Source organism: Mus pahari, chromosome 16 (assembly GCF_900095145.1).
Source record: "Mus pahari chromosome 16, PAHARI_EIJ_v1.1, whole genome shotgun sequence".
NCBI lineage: Eukaryota > Metazoa > Chordata > Mammalia > Rodentia > Muridae > Mus > Mus pahari.
Window position 1 is genome coordinate 65,609,062 of NC_034605.1, and position 22,163 is coordinate 65,631,224.

Genomic DNA, 22,163 nt, shown 5'->3' on the forward strand with positions numbered 1-22,163 from the left:
GTGTGCGTGTGTGTGTGTGCGCGTGTGTGTGTGTGTGTGTGTGTGTGTGTGTGTGTGTGTGTGTGGATATCTGTAGAAACACAGCCAGCAGATGCTTACTGTAGAGACAAGGGCAGTGAGTACCCAGAACGACTGGAGCTTTGAGTTGAGTGCTTGGGTAGATGGTGATGACACTTATGTAGATGGAAGAACAGGTGTAATAAAGATTCTGTTATTGCACTGCTGACTTTGAGATGTTGAATATAGACAGAAAATCAGTGGAAGGCAGGAGCTTATGGGAAAGAGACTATTCATCCTGACCAGTTCTCACGTGAGTGTACTCCATCCACCCAGGAAACAAAGAGGCAAGCAAAGTTGTCAGATGTTCCAGCAAAGGGTCCTAGGTAAATAGCTATGCACATAGAAGAAACTGTGGCATCCAGGTCATGGAAGAAAGTGGAGGTGGGAGTGATTTGTGTTAGACACCCCTGGGAAATGTGACCTTTAGATAAAAGTGTGTGCAATAACATTGGCCTTGGGTTCCATGCTTGTTTCTGTGATGGGGAGAGGGTAGCCAAAGGGAGGTGTGAAGAGTGATTGCCATGAGCAGAACTGGCCATGCTAACTCAGGAGGCATCACTGTGGAGGCAACATGGGGACCTACCACAGCTAAGGGCAAGCTGTATGAACTGTAAATTCTTCAGCCCCAGATTCCGCTTCTTCTCCTTTCTCCATGTTTAAGTCCCCAGATGGTTGTGATTCTGCCTGGTCATGGTCCTTTGGTGTGGAGAAGAGCATCCACACCATCTTGCAGAATGTCTCCAGTTGGTAAAATGAGTTGCACTGCCCCCTCAGAAGCTCCTTTGCACACCTGGCCTCTGAGGAGATGTGGTCCACCCACTTGCAGGCAGTCATCTCTTCCATGGTGAGAGGAGTTGGGAGGATTTTAGATATTTGAATACAAGGCTTCTTGTGGCTTTTATTTATTTTTCTTTGTCTTAATATTCAGAAACTGTTGTACTAAATTCAGGCTGACTGAAGCAATGCATTTGAAGGATTCTTTGCAGACAGATACAGAGAACAGTCATCACTGCATGCTCGGTGCAGAGGAATTACTTGATTGGCTTCAACTTAGTCCTGTCCTCTGAGGTTCTCCCTAAAATGAATCCAGAGAACCTCAAGTTACTGACATGGAAAACAGAAAGGGCATACTAATAAAGGGATACAAACCTGTCCTAAGATTGTGTTTCACTATGCCGATGACCCTGAGAAAGAGCCCCTTTAAATAAAGGGATACAAACCTGTTCTAAGATTGTGTTTCACTATGCCGATGACCCTGAGAAAGAGCCCCTTTAAACAGTACAGTGATCAGAGATAGTGCCTTTTGTTGTCAAGCTACTCCACCATCTTGAAAGATGGATGGAGAGCCATGTGAGCCTTAGAGACAAAGTGTGCACAGTGTCACTGCTGATACTCTGTGCCCTCTTGTCACGGCTCTGCCTACAATTGCACTGAAAAAAAAAAATCAAGTCAGAAGGCCACATGTCCAAGGATTGTGTGTGGGTAACACCAATCACCCCATCAAAGAAAATGGCATCTTGCTGGTTTTACACAGTAGAGAATTCCAAAGTAAGAAGAGACACACCAAGAATTTGAGACCTTATTTTGTCATCACTGCATGCACACACACCCATGCCACTGTGTGCATGCCACTGATTTATACTCCCACGATTTAAGGCCGAAATTAGTAAGAATCTTGAGTCTGAGTAAGTTGCCCAGGCTGTCTTTGCATTGCGATCTTCCTGCCTCCACTCTACAGTGCTGGGGTTACTTGCCTGTACCATGTGACCAGCTGCTGCCAGCCTTGATACTCCCAGTGTTGGACATGCATCTTATCCTTGGCATCCTACATTGGCTGCTGATTCATTTCATCCAATGAGTCTTCAACTGACTTTGCCATGAATGTCATCTGGGCTCCAACGGGGTCTTGTAAATCCCTTCCTACCTCTAAGGTGGTCACAGCTCTGGAAGCACAGTCCCTTACCCTGAGTTGCAAATATTCGGGGACTTATTGCTAAGTCCATGATAGTGTGCGTGTTGGCTGTTTAGAGGCTTTGCCTTAGCAGAGGCACAGTGGCTCTCTCACTCTCACCCATCTGCCAGCCCTAGACAGAATTGCCAGTTGTCTCGTGCCAGCAGTACAGCACTGTCCAGACGCTAGGGCATCTCTGCAAGGCTCCCGGCCCCTCAAGTCTCAGTACAGCTGGATCACCAATCTTCTCAAGTGCTTTTGGTTAAGGGTTTCTGACAAGCCACAAGTGGTGGACAAGCTACAAGGCGCAGCCTGAAGAAGCCTCTTTATTTTATTTTGTTGTTGTTGCTTGATTGTTTGTTTGTGATTTATTACTGCTGCTTATTTTGGGATTAATTCTTTTTTTATCTTTTTTTTTTTCTTCTTCTTTTTGGTTTTTCGAGACAGGGTTTCTCTGTATAGCCCTGGCTGTCCTGAAACTCACTTTGTAGACCAGGCTGGCCTCGAACTCAGAAATCCACCTGCCTCTGCCTCCCGAGTGCTGGGATTAAAGGCGTGCACCACCACACCCAGCCTGGGATTAATTCTTAAAGTAATGATCAAGCTAAGAAAGCAGAAGGCTGCTGGAATCACCACAGCCACTGCAGTGCTAGATAGATAAAGGCATCCTGTCTACCTTTGTGTGAATGCATTACCCAGAGGCCACAGAAACACTGTCCCTGATGATGGGTTGGGAAGCACATTGTAATTCTGTCCAGAGCTAAAGTGTAAGCCATCTGCAAATTTGCATGGTGCCTCAGCCCCCAGCTTCTACCCTAAAGCCATAGGACATGCTCATTAAAACTCTTCTCACGGAACCCTCCATTCTCCTGGAAGTTTTCACCTCTCAAATTTTCTTAAAATTGGGATTTCTAATTTCTGAAGAATGTGGCAGTTTTCTCATGATGTGTGTAGACATATCAGTTGGAAAAATGACACAAGCCAGCCTGAGAAAATCTCTCCCCTCAAGAGCCCCTAACTGGTGCTTTGGGTAGATATATGCCTTCTTGATGCCCCTCTCCTCTCTAGGGTGCATGTGGCCTGGGCTAGGAGACAGTCTACCTTCCAATCAGTAGCTTCTTCCTTCCGATCCCAGGCCGGCCTTCCCCTCCCCTCCCCCTCCCCTCTTCCTCTCTCTGTTGCCTCTGTCTTTAGGCTGCCTCAGACATGCTGTATTCTTCCTAGGACTTCAGCTCTCTGAGTGCTAACATTATCGATTATCAAAGGGTCAAATATTGGTTTGTTTGGGCAGACATTGTTTTGGGGCTCCCTGCCCAATGTGGACGTGCTTGGAGCTCTCCTCCACAAGCACCCACCTCACCCTGTCTTCCATTATCCACAGAAACACTCTCCTTTTCTTCGCCCTGAGCAGATGAATAGCTCACCTTTCTCACTATAGTGCCACCTGCCACCCCTTCACCTAATCACCGGTCACCCCTGTTGGGAGCACCTAGTTGTCTGGAGTCTACATGTTGCTCTCTTGGGAATAGAAAAGCCTTGCCCCCTAAGCCCTGTGCCCTGGTTGTGCCGTATTCTGTAACTATCTTTCTGTTCTTTCCTTCCTTTATTCCTCTGCTTTCCCTGGCACCACTGGGATGTCTTGGGAACTTCTGTCTCCAGCGTCCATGCCAGAAGCAAGGATTCTTCCTGCTGCTGCCCCTGCCCCCATCTCCTTTTTGGTCATATCAGAGTTGCTTCTTGTCCCACATTTGATGTTCCTCGGGGGACTGCATTCCCAGTTAGTTACAGGGTCTTCCAGAGTGATGTTATCCAAAATCAGTTTTAGGATTTTTCCACATGAAGACTCAGAACTTAGATTATGTCAGGCTTATTTAAAAGTATTCCCAGGAAAGGAAAATGGAAGAGAAAGTAGAAGTGAGAGGAGGAAGCTACACAAAAGGAGCTAAGATCTCAGGCAATTCATATACAGTCGCCCTGGAGGCAGCAGGAGTCCCTGTGGGCTCTTCCCATTAGAGCAAAGGACAAGTGTACCTGTCATGTTCAGAGAGATGCATTTTCCAAGGTATTTCTGGGGGCAGGCTAAAGCAAATGAGTGCCTATTCTTTGCCACAGTGTCATGGAGTAAGGGAGGGAGCTGGAGCTAGTATGTTTGGCAAAGATGGTTGAGAGCCACAGAGTTCCTACTCTGTCAAAGTTGGAGGCTCCTGTGAGTCCATTGCCAGCACCCCTGTCTCACCGTTTGGTACTTCAGAGGTAAATGCTAAGCTACCCACTGGCATCACTTCCTGGTTCCCTATGCCAGATATACTGGCTATGCTATCCCATGCGTCTGCTTACTTATTAGAGCAAAACTCAGGTCCACACACTCCTTCAGGGTGGAACCCGGGAGCTCCACATTCTCCCTCCTCCCTACCATCCTCCCCTGGGAGCTCCATCCTCCCACCCTTCCCCTCCTTTCCTGGGAGTTCCAACCTCTCCCATTCCTTCATCTCCTGAGAGCTCCACTCCATCCTTCCCCTCTTCCCTCCCCTCCTGGGACACCCCCTCCCGCAACTGCCCATTCTAAGTATTCCATCAGTAGACTCTCCTTTCCTCTTAAATCCTCTATCTGTGTTTAGAAACTTTTTCATCTCTGTGACCCTACTTCCTCCTTTTTGCCTGCCTCCTCCCTTTGTGTGCTGGATGCAATCGCAAGGCCTTGCCCATGATATGCAAACCTCCTCCTTCTAACCATCAGCCCTGCCCTGTCTCAGTGCCCCTGGACGAGCTCCCTTGAAAATGCTTCACGGGGCTGGTGAGATGGCTCAGTGGGTAAGAGCACCCGACTGCTCTTCCGAAGGTCCAGAGTTCAAATCCCAGCAACCACATGGTGGCTTACAACCATCCCTAACAAGATCTGACGCCCTCTTCTGGAGTGTCTGAAGACAGCTGCAGTGTTCTTATATATAATAAATAAATCTTTAAAAAAAAAGAAAAGAAAAGAAAAGAAAATGCTTCACGACTCTGCCATTTCCTCCCTTAAAATCCTTCAAAAGCTTCCTGTCACCATCAGGAAGAAGCCAGGCTCCATGCATATGAGGGCTGCAAGGCATCAGCACAAGGCACCTGTTTTCCTAGTGTTCCCACTTGCTTTCCTCTATTCTCCTCTGCCTACTCAGGTATCTCACAGACCGTTCTGTGTGAATCACCCAAGACGCAGTGACCTTAGCAGCAGAAAATGACTTTTTTACAGTAGAAGCCAGAATTCTAAGCTGCAACCATCGACAGGTTTATTTCTCCTAAAGCCCCTTTCCTTGGCTTGTGGATGGCTACCTCTTAACTGTGTTCTTGTGATGTTTTGTCTGCAAGTGTGCATCCTTGGTGTTTCTCTATGCTCAGATCTCTCAGATTAGGACTCATACTGATGGCTGTACTGTGACCACCTTGAAGGATTATATTTCCCAGGATCTCAGGCACTGGATGCTTCAGTATACACACCACGAGGCTCACAATTCCACTCTAAATGCCAGTCATCTGTCTAGCCAACTGTCCAGTCTTACCTCCATGCCATTTTCCACGTTGCCTGTATTCAGAACACCCTTTCCTGGCTGCATTTTTCCACATCATTATGGCTCAGCACAAATATTCTTGCCTTCCAAAATGAACAGTGTTTCAATTCTGACCTTGAAAGATACAAGTTGTCTATGCCCCTCATGCATCTTTCTCTAATGACCCATCATTAGCCTTTTGTAACTCAGGACTATGTCTAGTTTGTGTCTCTTTAGTTTGGTACATAGAGCTGAGTGAGTGTGTGCTCCATACATGTTGAAGAATGTTGTAGATATGATCTCTGCCCCTAGGCCTTTGTATCTTATTTGATGGGATGATTACATAGTACAAGAGAATGTGATCCCAAAGGCTGGGTAACTCTTGAGGATAATGCTTGGCTATCCTCAAGAGTTGTGGGAACTGAGATCTCGTTCCTGGGAGGCTGAGAAGGGGCTCTAAGAAACATGCATGGATTGAGTTAGCACACATTGAACTGGGATGGTGGGACAGGAAGCACTGAGAACGCTGAGGGATGCAGGGAGTGGGATTCCAGGTGTGGAATGACCACTTCTAAGAGAACAGGCTTGCTGGATTCACAGAGAGGATAGCTCCATGAGGGAGCTGGGAGGTTGAAGATGGCCTGGTGAGGGCAGGCTAAGCAATGGCTCTTCAAATGCCAAAGTTACACATTCCCTGGAACAATTCCCATAATGCCAAGCTGTTTTAAGTTCCAGGAATGACATAATGAAAATGGAGTTCAAGGGAGATTACCCAGCCTTTGGGATCACATATGATCAAAGAGACAGAGTCTAGAGGCCAGATGGGATTAGGTGGACATTTCAGGAATGAAGGCTGAGCTCAGAGCTACATTGACCTAAGGCTCTGGTTGAGTGAGTCTCTAACTTATCACTGTTCAGAACATACAGAAATGTCAACCCAACTTCAAAGAAGGCTTCAGTAATACAGTGCAGTGTTTTCACTGATCTCACATAGTGACTGGCCCTTTAAAGGGACTGGCTGAATCACAGGCTTCATGATGTTTGTTAGACTTTGAAGAGGATGAAAGGGAACAGCTGCCATCCTTGGCTAGAATGTTCAATCCTGCCTCATTTGAATGATGTCAGCTGAGAATGGAGGCAGGCCTAAACTCTGCTGGAGAGCTTGTCAAGTCTTTGGGTCTCAACCCAGTATGGTAGCATAGGGTTTTCAAAAGGAGTATGATACCAGGTTCCCTGGGCATAAGTCTTGCCTTGTCTTGTAACCTTGAGTGCTACCATGCTAAGCTTCTGTCTACAGTCGCACAGCGGCTGGATAACGCTGTCCAGTTTCTACATTAGAGGTCAGTGTGAGGGAAAAATGCATCCAAATCATTTAAAACACGTAGAATAATGGAATCCTAGGGAGTCACTGTGATTGGTGTGAAATACTCAGTGCATGCTAGATGTCATCATGGATGCCCACATCACCTGGCACATTATTGTCAAATGTGGCAAGAGCAAAAGATGTGTCTTCTGTCTCTGGGGACACACGGGGGTTCTGGCCCTGCATTTCTTCTATCCTGAGCCTGGAAGTCCCCCCTTTGCTTTCTGGCAACCAGAAATAGCTAAAATGTGAAAAAGTAAAGTTTCCTAAGACTTTAGAGAACATTTGCCTTTTAAGTGCAAGAATGCCAGGCTACAAAATTAAAATGGCAGCATTTAAATTGGGTATCTGAAATTTGAACAAAGATGTTCATACTAATTAATGACCTGAGATAAAAATGGAATTGGCAACATTTCTGAGACTCATGGGAATCCCCTACCTTCCCAGAGCCCATGCTGATCTAACTTCTCAGAGGGCTGCTCTAGTGGTCCCTCTGCAAGGGCTCCATGAGGCTCTCTTGCTGCTAACACTGATTGTATCATGCTCCTGAGAATAACACAGTTCCTGCCTCCGAGGCCTGCGCGAGCTCTTGCCTGAGACTGTGGCCTGAGCTTTAGCCTGTGTTGGTCTGAAGGTGTCTGCATCTGCGTCTTAGGATTCCTGCACTATCACTCCAGCCTCAGGCCTTTCTCCCTATTGACACACCCAGTTTGCTGTATTTGGACCTCAGGTACTAGCTGGCCATCTACCCTCTAAAAAATATTAGGGCCCTCACCTCGCCAGGAACCACCTCTGCACTTTCCCATTCCAGAGACTAGCTGCCTCCCAGCTGCCTACACAGGTTTCCTGTGGGAGGCAGTCTTTCTCTCTCTCCACTGCATTCTTAAACAGCAAAGGTATCAGACATGTCTGGCATAATTTAACTCAATCCTATATCTTCATCTTGGGGTGGTCATTCCCTGGTTACTCTTCACTAAGTTTTATGAAGGAAGGCTAGAGCTGTGCAGGCCACTGATTGTACAGCTAAACATGAGAGCTCTGCAGGCCACTGCACACAGCTACACATGTGTTTTATTTTTGCAGTAATACTTACTAGGGTTTCTTTTGTTATAGAAACCATCAAGAGGTAAGGTAGTCCAGAGTCACTGCTTAGTTAGCCATGGTTGTTCTCCTCTCAAATACAAATTATAATACTATGTATTGAGATATATTTTTTCTCTCTCTCTCTCTCTCTCTCTCTCTCTCTCTCTCTCTCTCTCTCTCTCTCAGAAAAAGGGGCCATGACTTTGAAAGAGAGCAGGGAAAGGGGATTCATGGGAAGCTCTAGAGAGAAGAATGAAAAGGGAAGAGTGATGTAGTTATTTCATAATCTCAAAAAGTAAAATATTAGATTAAAGAAGTTCATAACAGTCAAATCCCTTAAGGCAGGATAAGCCTTGCAGGTGTTTCCCTGTGAATATTCAGAAAATAAATTTTATGTGTATATATGCATATAGCTGCTTTGTATAGCTCTTATCCAATATAACACTGTTAGCCTATGGAATATTTCCCAAGGGCCATTCATATCACTGCATTAGTCTGCAGTGATTTATTCTTTATTGACCTGTCTTGAGGATCCTGCACACCTAGGTGTTGATTGAAGCAGGTATGACACACATTGCTTTATTATAAATTCTTAGCCATTCAGAACACTTCTTATCCAACCAGTACTTTCTCATAAACTCCTAGGCCGACTTGGTTTCATAAAGAACATGCTTACTCCCTGGGCCCCATTTCATATCATCTAGTTAGTGTTTTAGTCAGTAGTTTTGATCCAGAATGACTAACAGAAACTGTGCAAGTATTCTACCAGGCTACTGCAAAGACATGCCAGAAGACAGCTGCCACATGCTAGAATCTAGTGTGACAGGTTCCTTTGCCCTCTCAATCCAAAGACTGAGGGGAAAAGAAAGACAAGTGGAGGGCTGGACTTAGGGTCACCAATGTGTTGAAGGTCCCATTAGGTAATGAGGCACAGACATGGGAGAAGAGGCATTCAGGTTGAACGTGAAAGGGAAGAAGTCAGTGTTTTTCATGATACCATCGTCTGCAGAGGAACTCCTAAGATACTCCTCCAAGAGTGTTAGAGCAAATGAGAAAATTCAATACAGGAGGAGGCTGTAAGATGAAGGTATAAACCTTGGTTGCTTCTATACATTCGTTATGAGCATTTTGAAGATGAGGTAAGAAAAATTCATTTATAATAATATCAGAGAAGTATATATAGGAATAAATTTGAAAAAAAGAAATACAGCACATGTGAACGAGTAACTGCAGTAATGAGTAACTGTAGAAGAAATGAAAGGCCAGAATGTGTGGGAATGCCTCATCTGTGTGACTCAGAACAGGTATGTTTCCCTGACCTGCGGACCCAGCATACTCTTCTCAAAATCTCAGCTCTCTGCTTGTAAACATAAACAAACTGATCTTAAAATTCATGTTGAAATGCAAGGCACCCCTGTAGAACCAGAACAACCTTGAAAAGGCACAATAAAGTTGTAGAATTTATGCTTCTCAGTTTCAAAACTATTCACAACCTGCAGTAACCAGAACCGTGGTACAGACATGTAGAGTAAGGGATTCTCGGGTGATGGTTGATTGGCACTAGACAAGCATGCTCAGAGCATTGTCTGGAGGCAGCACGAGTGTGTTCAGTGAGCAATGCCTTGGCAACGCCTGTCCACATGCCACTCATAACATACACAATAGGAAGCACTAAAGCTACATAATTAATAGGAAATATGGGATGTATAAATGATCACTACCTTGAACTAGACAGTAGTTTCTTAGATAAGATACCTGAAATGAAAGCAATCAAAAGGAGAAACAAAAACTAGTAAATTAAACTAAGATTAAAGGGACTAAGAGTCAAAGGACTCCATCAGGAAAGTTAGAAAACCCGAGGGCTACACTGTGGCTTAGTGGTAGAGAGCTTGCCTCATATGCAGAGGGCCCTGGCTCAGATCCCAGCACTGCCAAGCAGAGGAGAAAAAAATATTGACAAATCACATGCCTGATAAGAGGATGAAAACATACAACTCAGTAATAATAATAACAATAATAATAATAGCAGCCAAACTGAAAAATGGGGGAACAGCAAGCATACATCTCTCTCCAAAGAGGACATTCAACTGCTAAGTCACACAGAAGACACTCACTGTAATTATTAAGCCATCAGAAAAATGTAAGTCAGTGCTACAACACAGTATCATCCCACACGCACTAAGGCTCCTATAGAAGAAAGACAGGGTAGTAAGTATCCGTGAGGATTTGGAGGATTGGAACTGGCCGTCGTGAAGAGGGCAGGATAGCTCCTAAGGAGGAGAAACAAGGTGGTGTGGCCCCTTAGGTCCACCCTGGCTATAAACTGAAAAGAGATGAAACAGTCCATTTTATATGCAAAAACGTATACACAGATGTTTCTGGCAGCTGTTATACTTTCCTTTCCTGATGGTAAAATACTCCTGACACAGAAACTCTAGGTAGAATGTGTTTGTTCCAGCTCAGAACTCTAAAGTACAGTCCGTCATGGCAGGAAAGTCAAAGTGGCAGGAACTAGAAGCAGCTGCTTCCACCATACCCACAGGGAGGAATCAGAAGGTGATGACATTTGCTGCTTAGCTTCCTTCTCCATTTACAGAGCACAGAGTCCCCAGCCCCACAGCAGGTAGGTCTTCCCACCTCACTTCCACACAGTCTCCCACAGACATGCCCAAAAACTCTTTTCCCTGGGGATTCTAGAGTCTGAAGCACTTTTTACAGTGAAGTAAGGGAGGTTGGTCTCTTAGTGCAGTGAAGACTAGCTCAGGAAAGCTCAGATGGTGAGGTGCTATACAACTAGTGGGTACAGAAGTCTCTGGGTCTTTGTTTGACCAACTGGAAGAATGGATTCATACACTCACACTGTAGAAGAATGCTCACAGGAGGATTTTGTTGCAGAAAGCAAACATGTAGAGCACCTATAGGGTCAGTGACATCCATATTGGTTGCACTGAGAATTCTTGCCTTGGAGTTAGTAATGCTTTAATAGGCTAAGATTCAGGGAGCTGGGCTGCTCAGGTCCCATACAGTGGCCATGTGTGTCTATTTCCTAGTATCTGGACTGGAGTTTTGGCATATACCTTTAGGACCAGTGAAATAGCTGATGACACATAGCTTCCAGACAGCTGTGCAAAGAAAGATAAAAACGCAAAATGAGAATAGGGACCAACACTCCCTAAGCATGCTGGTCTCTGGCCAAGACAGACCTGTCCATTTTCAAAGCTCCAGCCTCGCTGCCTGAAGACTTTCCTCACTCTATGCTCATCAATAAGTTGCTAACACTGCAGCAACCCAAGTGTCCACTTAGAGGCTTAGATAAAGAGAATATGGTAGATCCATGAGATAAATCATTAACTTACAATAAGAATGAGGGTTGTCACCTGCTCAAGCATGTCACGTGCACCTTCAATACAGTGCACCTTAGGAAAGGAACCAGACAGAAAAGCCTACATGCTTATGAGTTCACTTCTCTGAATCATCTAAGCAAATCTATAGAGACACACAGACTAATGATATCAAATGTTGCCATACTGAAAAGGGATTGTCCATGCTTATGCTGTTTCTGGAGTGTTATAGAATGTTCTGGAGTTAGGTACTCATGATAGTTATACTGCCTTATGAATACAGTAGAAGTTACTGGATATGCCTTTTGTTTTAAGGTTGGTTTGCTTGCTTACATGCCCACTTACTTATTTATTGTGTAGAGGGGTGCTGGTGCATAGGTAAAGACCAGAAGAAGCCACAGTTTGTCCTCTGACACTCTCCACATGTTCCTTTGTGACAGAATCTTCTCCCTACACCGTGTGTTTCTGGTTTTCTCAGTCATGCCCCAGGAATCCACCTGCCTCAGCTCCCCCTCAGAGCTGGGGGTTATAGGTGTGTGAAGAGGCCAGGCTTGTGTGGTTGCTGGGATCCAAGGTCCAGGCCTCACGATGCACACATGCCCTTCACTGCTGCCACCTCTCTAGCTCCTGGTCTCAGGTTTTTGAGACAGAAGTTCTATGTGTTGTCCAGGTGGCCTAGAACTCATTCTGTAGCGTAGGGTGACCTCAGATGTGCAATAATCCTCTTTTCTTCTTCTTCTTCTTCTTCTTGGATATTTTCTTAATTTACATTTCAAATATTTTCCCCTTTCTAGGTCTCCCCTTCAGAAATCCCCTATGCCATCTTGTCTCAGTTTCTCTTGTGATGGGATTACAGGTACCAGCTACCATGCCCAGTATAAATGACTCATTTTTTAAATGGTAAATTTTACTAGTCTAAAATCTTTAAAAGATTGATGGAAATCGGGGAACATTCTCTACATGGATAACAACTCTGAATGCCAGTTGAGTTACCCAGCGACTGTCTGAAGGAGAGATAGAAAGTGAAATTAGGGCAGGAGGTACTGGACAACTTTGGGCCTGGATGAGACCCAGAAGCCATTTCTAGTGTAGGGTGCTCAAAATATCTGCAGAGGCCGTTGGTATGAAAGCTGTCAATCAGGTATAAAGAGGTGCATTGTGTCTTCCTCATTTCCCTCTGAAGGTAATCCTGGCTATTTTTACATTATCAATGCTCAAAGGCCCTTTTGAGAAGCTGTGTGTGTATGTTCTGCTACTATCACTGAGCATTTGACAATCACTGGGTGTTTTGGTAATTCTGGTTTTTGTTTTTCCTGGCAGTACTATGGCAAGGATCTTAACACTTGATGTTTATGAACAGCACGAGATATAGAAGATCACAGTAGGGCACAGTTGCCAACAAGACTGAGAACTCTAGCTAAACTCCCAGCCACTCATCCCATGTGGCTAGCTGAAAGCCAGGTGTGCCCCACACTCCCGCCTGTGATCCCAGATGTGCCCCATACTCCTGCCTGTGATCCCAGGTGTGCCCCACACTCCCTCCTGTGATCCCAGGTGTGCCCCACACTCTCTCCTGTGATCCCAGGTGTGCCCCACACTGTGATCACTGCCTGTGATCCCTTGTGCTGAGGATACCCTTTGTATTTCCCTTCCCTCAAGCAGAGCTCTGTGTGCTGCTAGAGTTCAAGCCCTGTTTCCACCCACCTCTCTTCTCACTGAATGAAGCTGGATGGAGCTTGCTCCATTTGTCTTTTCTCCATGCTGGGCAAACATGGTCTTCCATTTTTATATTTTTCTATCTCCTCTGATTTTTTAATTTAAAATTTTTGTTTTGTTATTATTGTTTATGGGGGAAGGAGAGGGAGACAGACAGATAGACAGACAGACATCCTACTCAGACCGTCAGGCCATCATATTTATCTGTCCCTTGTTTTTGGTGTGTTTGGGGCTTTGTTTCTTAGCGGGAATTTCAGACTTGTTGCCATTCTGAACCATGTGATATTTTGGGTTTGTGATGATTGCTGCTTGCTGCTTGTTAATTTATTAATTTCTTTGTTTGAGTCAAGTTATCTCGGTATAGCCCTGACTGACCTGGAACTCACTCTGTGGACCAGGCTGGCCTCTTACCCATAGATATCTGCCTGCCTCTGCCTCCCTAGTGCTGGGAGTAAAGATGTGAGATGCCTGACAGTTGGTCCTTTGTCAAGTTTCACTCCTTTGCTTTCTACCCAACTTATCAAAATGTGTTCGCTCCTTTGAGTTTGCACCGTTCTGCCAGCTGTCCTTTCTTGCCTGGTTTAGCAGATGACCTCTCTTTCATGTGTTGCTCATGATCCTCTGAACACACCTCCTTCTGCCCCAAATCATCTTAGCAATTGCCCTTGTCAGCAGCACTAGGGTGACAGATACTCCACTGGTTGCATCTAATGCAGGCAAATGGTCCTGCTAGGAAACTCCTCCAAGTAGACTCGCTAGACTCGCAGTTAAATATATTTGATAAGCTTACAGTCTCGCATACAATATTAGTTCAAGTGTCCACAGCGTTTGCCCTGTTCACTTTATTGATACTGCAAGTGCTAGCTGGCAAGTCTTTGTTCCTTTTGGCCATTTTATACACAAAGGTGTTACAACAACCAAATAGTCCATCCTCACCTCTGAATCCCTTGCATTCTTCCCAGAGTGCTGTGAGCTGAAGGGTAAAGGGTGGGTGCAACTTCCTCCAGCTTTAAGCAGCACTGGGATTTCACTGCTCCTTCTTGAGAGATGATGAGAGAACAGCTTAAAGACAAAGGCTGCAAAGACTTAAGGCTACATTTGTATGTAGTGGTGTGTGTGTGTGTGTGTGTGTGTGTGTGTGCTGTGCTGTGCACTGTGTTGGTATGTTAGCAACTGTGTAAGCACTTGTCTACATGCATCCTCTGGAGTGTCTTCTCTGACCTCTCTGCACCTTATGCGCTGGGCAGGATCTCCTCATTCTGGCTGATCTATCCAGCATGCTCCCCATCTCCACTTTCCACCTGACACGTCTGTTGGTACTAGGGTTCAGCCATGCTTGTACTGAGCTGTCTTAGCAGCCACCATCTCTTGATTTTGCTAATGAGGGAACTCCACTTCATGGGGCTGCACATGGCAGAGGCAGTGTTCACACCCAAGTGTTTAGCCAGCATGGACTTTGCCTGTTAGTCTTCAAGGTGTTCATACCCAGAATGAACTTTGCCTGTTAGTCTTCAAGGTGTTCACACCCAGCATGGACTTTGCCTGTTGGTCTTCAAGGTGTTCACACCCAGCATGGACTTTGCCTGTTAGTCTTCAAGGTGTTCACACCCAGCATGGACTTTGCCTGTTGGTCTTCAAGGTGTTCACACCCAGCATAGTCTTTGCCTGTTAGTCTTCAAGGTGCCTATGGATTTCCAACGGCACTTAGAGTTTCACTTCCTCAGAGTTAGGGTGTAAATGAAGCTCTGCTCCTTGTTGGGGTGGCTACCTTTGACAAGTAGACAGGGATCAGTGAGCATATAGTGGCAGTTGGCAGTTGGCATCCACAAGCACAAGAGGGATGCTGGCAGATAATCTGTGCGAGCTGGGCAGGTCAGACAGAACCAAACACCTAACTGACTAAGCACCTCACAGAGGCCGTTCTCTTAATCTTACCCCTGATCGTAGCTGAGAAGGACCAGACCTCTCTTAAGACTCCTCTTTCCAAATGGGATCCCTATGTGTCAGATACAACCATTACTCAGAAAGTATTCAGATAGCTTCTGTGAGTGTGCAGGAGAGGCAGGGTAGAGTCAAGGAAGGTCTTGTTCACCTCATTTGTTGTATTTGGTGCCAGGTACAACAGAAACCAAGAGCATACGAGCCCAGATGACCTTGGTAACTTGATCACCCACATTCCATGCATGTCAGGAGAGGAGTATACCGGGGCCTGCCAGCTGCAGCATGACTAACACTTTGCTTTTACACCGTGGCTTTAGTTATATGAACTTCATCCTAGGCTTCTCAGAAGGAAAGAGAGTCGCGGACTCTCTCCTGAGGATTTTGCAGAGTTATGTAAGAGCCTTCCTCTCGGGGCCCTGGAGTACATGCATCCTGTGCCTGGGATCTGACTGGCCACCGGCTAGCTTTGAGTTCTTTTCTACCCACCCCTGTTCTTGAGCTCCTAATAGACATCCTCACAACTCTTTCCTCATCAGGTTCTTGTAAGGGAGGGGGTGCTGAAGAGGATGCAGAGTTCACGGGACAGAGGCACTGGCCTTCACCCAGGCCACGTTGCTGTTAGTGCTGCTCCAGCTTTCCATCTACCATGTGTGCATATGGGTATGGATAATAGACTATAAAGGAAAGTTGACCTCAACACATGGTGTATATGTTTCTTACACAAGAAGCAGCCAGAAGGCAGGCAAGGCAGTCTAGGCTAACGTGGGGCTCAGTTTATGCCAAAGAAGTTTACCTTGGTTTATTCCTTCTCTCTGGGTACACTGACTTACTACCTTATGGTTGCAAGGTGGCTGCTACAGCTTCCTCCGTCATCTATAGGTTGAGGCTAAGTGGACAGAAGAAGTATAATCAATTTTCTGATGTGAGAGAAGCAAAAGTTTCTCCAAGCTGACCCGGCTTCCCCCACTGCTCTCCCCTTGTATTTGATTCCAGCCCTTTGTTTGTGGCAAAAAAAGTTGTAAACACCATTACGCTACACATGTGTCCACTGATCTGAGGGAAAAGTGGATACTGTTTTATTTGCATATGTTTTCTTTTAAAAAGTTTTCTTTTTAGGATTTCATTTATCTGATCGGGTTCTCTTCAGAGAGCATCTCACTTTGTAGCTCTGCCTAGCTGCACACTGTCTCTTCCTGCTCTAGCCTCTAAGCTACTGCGACTTTAGATATTCACCAGAATGCTCAGCTCTTCCTTAACATTTTAAATTAAAATAAAACACATGCAGTAAAATGCACACATGGTTGCTAGATTACTCCAGGGAGTTGTACTATAAATTCACCCTCTTTAAGGAGTCTGCTCTTCCCATCTGTAGCTAGAGGTCAGTGTTGCTGGGTTCTGGGATTCCAGAAGTAGAAGGTGGGAAGTTTCATCTGTATGTGTACCTGGTGGGTATGAGAGCTTCCTCTGTGTGACTGTGAGAGGCAGGCCTAGATTTGGGTCCTGCTTTTTCTGTGTTGTGTCTCTGCATAGAGCTGGCACCATGACATGTGGCAGGTATCCCAGAGACAGAAGCTCATGGTCTCTGCTGATGGAGTGTCTTTCCTCCTGAGGCTTGCAGAGCTTGCCTGTGCTCTGCTTGCTTTAGCTCTTATGTCCACTTTAACAGGAATCTCTGAGAACTTGTACCCCTGCTAGGGAGCCTGTCAACAGAAAGGATCGTTTTAAATAATTATTCATTTGGAGAGGAGGGAAGAATAAATTGTAAGAGGAGCATTTTTATGGAGGGCCATTTCTAGGCAAAAGGAAAAATGGCCATTAAAGGTGTCTTTGGGAACTGGAGCTGGAAGCCAGCCAGTGAACAGAGATTTGCTTCACTGTCTCCTCCCCTTTAGTAGTCTCAGTTCTGAGCACAGAAGCCTAAGAACCTGGTAGTGGGTTCTTCACCCTGGGGCTGGGAAGCTTGACCTTGAGAAGATGTTTTTCCCTGCGTTAAAACTACAGGTGGTAGGATTTCCCTGGCAAAGCTATTGTGACTTTCCTCATTCAAATAGTCATCTGGTCTTGAGAAGGGCTTGAGAGCAGAGACCTGAGTTAATGTGTGTCAGTGGGCTCCTGAAGACAAAAGGGTGGGTGATTCAAGAGTCATGTAAGTTCAGGATGCAGGAGAGAAATTGAGACTCTGGAGTCAGTTCCCATAGCTACTCATTCTTACTGCCTTTGCTTCTGCAAAGTTTAGAGCCATCTGCTAGTTTAGAGCCTCGTGTTGGCTAGAACTATGTTCCAGGATATTCCACTAAAAATTACTTAGGGATTCTTTATGTAAAGCAGTTAGAATATCTTACTACATTGAAGAAGTAATTATTTTATTCATGGCCCTTGCTAAGGGGTTTACACAGGACCTGTAGATGAAAGTAGAATTACTTACACCTTACTAGTTAATAAACTGAAGGTTCAAGAGCTTCTGCAACCTTGTAGTGAGTAATAGATAAGAAAGAGAAAGACTAAGTGGCGATGCGCCCTCTGAGCAGGCTTCACCAGGGAGGCGCAGGCAGCCCTGTGCTCCACAGTGAGAGCGATCTCAGCAATTCCAGAAGACAAAGAACAGTTGATGATCAGCCATCACGCTCAGACCCCAAAGCCCCACCTTTCTATGTTGGCCCTCCGACCATTTCTCCCCTTACCTGCCATTAACACACATCTTCCAAAGGATCTATGGCATTTTAGGGAAGCTAAGGACATGATGGATAGTACCCTGCTGGATAATGGGGCAGTGGTTTAAATTACGTGTCACCACAAGCCCACGGCAAAGCATCACCCTGGATGCAGACTCATTTATGAAACAAGTATGTGATCACTAATGTCCTCCCTGTCCCCAAAACAAGAGCCTCGAGGACCTTTCCTGTGCTTGTTTTTGTGCTTCTCAGGTGGGTTCACTGTGCAAATATATCCTAAAGGAGACTTAAGTGTAGATCATGAGATGTGACTCTTTACAATTAACACACACACACACACACACACACACACACACACGCATGCACACACACTCATAATTTTCCCAAGTGAACAACAGCTGCCACTGTGTCTCCCAGTCGTTTCCTTACCAAGAAGGTGTTCGCAGTGATAAATAATTCATATTGGAGTTTAAGATTCCTGGAGGGCCTGGCAGGCTTTCATCTTGGATAAGGTACCATAAAATATTGCCAATAGCCAACGTTGGGTTGCCAGACTGAGTATAAATCCTTCTTGCTGAGTGTGTGAGTTTGTACTGTAAACTGTTTCCAATTATACCTGGGACTGTTGGGCTGAAGGAAGGCATAGCTGTACAAGTCCGAAACTTAGAAATGAGAGGTAATGACTCAGTGAGGATGAATGCACTACACTTCGACACGTGGCACTGTGTTATTCCAGACCCAACAAAGAAGAGACTGGCCACGTGAGTGCTTCAGGTGCATCTGTTATCAAGCATGGACTCAATCCAGAGAAGGGCTTCATGCAGGTTCATTACTTAAAGGTAAGTGTGTCTGATGGCTACAGCCGTTAGTTATAGAATAGCACTCCTGGGGCCATACAGCTGGACACCATGAGTAACATGGTTGAGGCAAAGAAAAGGGCTTCCACCTCTGCAACAGCATCTCGGTGGGCCTAGACCGAGTACTCACAGGTCAGTTAACACTGAAAGCCTCGAAACACAGCCATTTTCAGAAGGACCCAGCCTGAGGAAGCCAGTTTCCTGCTGCAAATGAGTAGAAACTAGAACAGAAGACACCCCTGGACCAGGTGTGAACTGGACTTGGTGTGAAGGCTCTCTTCCCTTGCAGGGTTCAAGCAGAGGTGGTTATGACATTTAAAAAGTTGTTGGCCCTGAAGTCTGCCCTACATCGCCAAGCCCAGCCTCCCTGGACAGAATATAAAAGGTGTCTGGGTCAAGAGAAGGCCCCACATTCTGAATGCACTAGTGCCTTTCAGTAGACCCTGTAAGCAATTGTGATGACTCCCGATGCCATCTTGTTGTCTGTCTGTCTTTCTTCCCCCAGGGCTACTTCCTTCTCCGGTTCCTAGCCAGAACACTCGGAGAGAAAATTTACTTTCCGTTCTTAAGAAAATTTGTGCATCTGTTTCATGGGCAGTTGATTCTTTCTCAGGTAACTCATGGGATCCTGGTGAACTCACAGAGCGACTATAGGGGCTGCAGCATTTGGAGATTAGATTATGTCAGCACTAGAAGGTAGAGAATTTACTGTTACATTTACTGCAAGAAAGAGAGGCCTAGTGATATGGGGAGTGTGAGCTCCTGGTAGTATAGGAACCCACTGTAACTTCAAGCTGTTCACCACCAAACACAGTTGCATTCTGAGTGACCTTATAAAACCAGAAAGCCCTGCTGGAGTCATCTGGGCAAGCCCGTCTCCTTCTGAGGCTGCAACCTCAGAGTCACCTTGGCCAGCAGCTCAGAGACTTGCTGTGAAAGCATGAAAACTAGATCTCAATTCCCAGCACCCACACAGCAATCCTGGGTCCCACAAACACCTATAACACAACACTGAGGGGGCACAGAGGCAGGGGAATCACTGAAGTCCAACAGAGGAAGATAAGACCCGGGTACCTCCAGGGAGCAAGGATGGTAGTGTTAAAAGAGGATACCAAACACCATGGGCTCCACACATGCAGGCATGCTCACTTACACACATGTGCATTTAATATTCTCTCTCTCTCTCTCCCTCTCTCCCTCTCTCTCCCTCTCTCTCCCCCCCCCCCCTCTCTCTCTCTCATACACACACACACACACACACACACACACACACACACTCACACTAAAACAAATAATGCCCCCAACAGCAACAAAGTCCTTGACTCAAGTGCTTTTGCCATTTCATTCTGTTGAATATCATTCTTTCATTTTGTGTGTGTGTGTGTGTGTGTGTATGCATGTATGTTTGTGCGTGTGCATGTGTGTGTGCACATTTGGGTCAGAGAACAGCATGTTCTCTCCTTTTCCCATGTGAATCTCAAGATTAAACTTTGGTCATCAGACTCAGCATCAAGTGCTACTACCTACTACTGAGCCAGTTCAGGGGCCCACATCTCTCTTATAAATTTATTTTTTGCTCACATTTTATGATGAAATATATATAAAATAAACCTTACCACAGCAAAGTCCAGCTTGGTCTGGTGTCTTAGGGTTTTACTGCTGTGAACAGACAACATGACCAAGGCAACTCTTATAAACACAACATTTAATTGGGACTGGCTTACAGATTCTGAGGTTCAGTCCATTGTCCTCAGGGCAGGAACATGGCAGCATCCAGGCAGGCGTGGTGTAGGCAGAACTGGGAGTTCTATTGTTCCGAAGGCAAACAGGAGAAGACTAGCTTCTAAAGAGCCAGGGTGAGGGTCTTAAAGTCCAAGCCCACAATGACACACTTCCTCCAAAAAGGCCACACCTACTAATAGTACCACTTCCTGGGCCAAGCATATTCAAACCACCAAATGGGGTGAAGGCCCACTCCCTGTCACAGGCATATGTCTGTGGAACATTCTATCTGTCTACACTGGTTTGTGATATGATGCTTGAGAGCTGAACCCAGGTCCCTGTGCTTCCTTACCTACCTTGTGCTTTGCCAACCAAGACAGCTTTCCAGCAGTGGTAGGGCTGATTCTTTGATCAAATTTTCTGAAACCCCAACCCTGTTCTTCATGGTCACATGACTACATTCTCACCGATTCCCCCTTGACCTTACATGTCAACTTTTGTTGCTTTCTGCTTTTCCTTGTTATTATTATTTTATTTTACTTTGTTTACCTTTTTGAGACAGGTTTTTCTATATAGTTCAAGCTCACCTTGACTGTCTTTAATACTCCTGCCTCCTAAGAGCTGAGATTACATGTGTACACCACCACAGCGGGCTTATGTATGCTTCCAAGATTTCATTTACCCAGGTTTAATGAAAAGGGAAACTAAAGTGAGTTTGTAGTAACGTGACACAGAACTTTTGCTAGACAATTCTGTCAAGAAGCATCTCTACAAATGTGGTTCACGGATTCCGAGTGTGATTTCCCATCATACTTGAGCCTGGGGAAGAGGAGGTGCATAGTTATGATTCCTTGAGTTTCAGTCTAGCCAGGATGCAAAGCAGGTTCCAGGCTAGCCAAGGACAGAATGAGACCTGTCTCAAAAGCCAAAAACAGAAGCAGTTTTCTTTTGTTTGTTTTGAAAAGGCAGAATAGGCAGCTCTATGCTTCTGCTATGTCCCCAGTTCTCATTTTCAGTTGTTACTGTTACATTGTTAAGGTTTGCTTTGCCAGCAAAAATGATTTTAGTATTCACCACCACTTAACCATGTGTCTAGATTTGGGAATATTTTATTTTGATTCAGCTCTTTGTTGGCTCAATTTCATTATCAAATTGATGTTCACGTTGCAGCTTCCCAGGCTGTGTGGCTTCAGAGTTCTTACTGTTTAGGAATGCATGCCTCTCGTCTGTGTCACAAAATAGCTAGGTTTAAATTTTCCTGGACCACGTATTCGCTCCTTGGAACTTGCTAGACATCACTGGGCTGTGTCCCTTCTCACTGCCTCTTCAGTCTCAGCATGGAGAGCCCCGCCCAGACTTTTATTTATTCTGACATGTGCTGGAATGTCATCTCTGGTTCCAACTCACTTGAGGCTTGTTCCACAACCCCTCTCTGATCTGACAGGTCGGTGTTATGGATGGGGAGGGGCACAGAGCTGCAGCACTCGCACAGAGTTCCTTGGAAGAGTTTGACTCCCTCCTCCTGAAATGTGGGAGCTGTCCCTCATGACCAGTGTCTCTCTTTGTTCCTCAGATGAGGACAGTACCTGGGTACCTCTGCAGGTGCACACAGCCAGTTGTCCTCAGTGGCTCAATTCTCACATTTATGTATCTCTCCAGCAAACACTTCAGGCCCTCCATGGCTAGAAAAAAAAAGGAACGATAAATCCCATCTCTTTGCAAGTATCTAGGTATTTGAGAATTTGTGGGATCTGGGCAATTCATTAGTTTCTCAACTTCTAAGCTGGGGAGGTGTAGCTTGCCAGCTAGAAACTGACAGAATCACTTGTCCTTCCCCTGGTTCACCTCTTTGAAGTTTACACCATGGGGCTGTCCCTCTGTCCTTATTTAGTGGCCATTGGGCATGCTTTTGCTTTTTTTTTTTTTTTTT

At 45.5% G+C, this 22,163-nt stretch overlaps 1 protein-coding gene across 6 annotated transcripts in view; it reads left to right on the forward strand.

Annotated features, from left to right (window-relative positions):
* Aopep (aminopeptidase O (putative)) overlaps positions 1-22,163 on the forward strand; it is a 310,014-nt gene that overhangs the window by 189,704 nt on the left and 98,147 nt on the right. For 5 of the 6 annotated variants that reach the window (XR_003845374.1, XM_021215555.2, XM_029547341.1 and 2 more), the window contains exons 8-9: positions 18,391-18,493; positions 19,017-19,124. The exons of the other annotated variant lie outside the window; for it this stretch is intronic. Coding sequence is in view for 4 of the 5 variants with exons in the window: in XM_021215555.2 (XP_021071214.1) it covers positions 18,391-18,493; positions 19,017-19,124 (211 nt within the window). In the remaining variant the exon portion in view is untranslated. The remainder of the gene's footprint in view (positions 1-18,390; positions 18,494-19,016; positions 19,125-22,163) is intronic. 6 annotated transcript variants of the gene reach the window in all.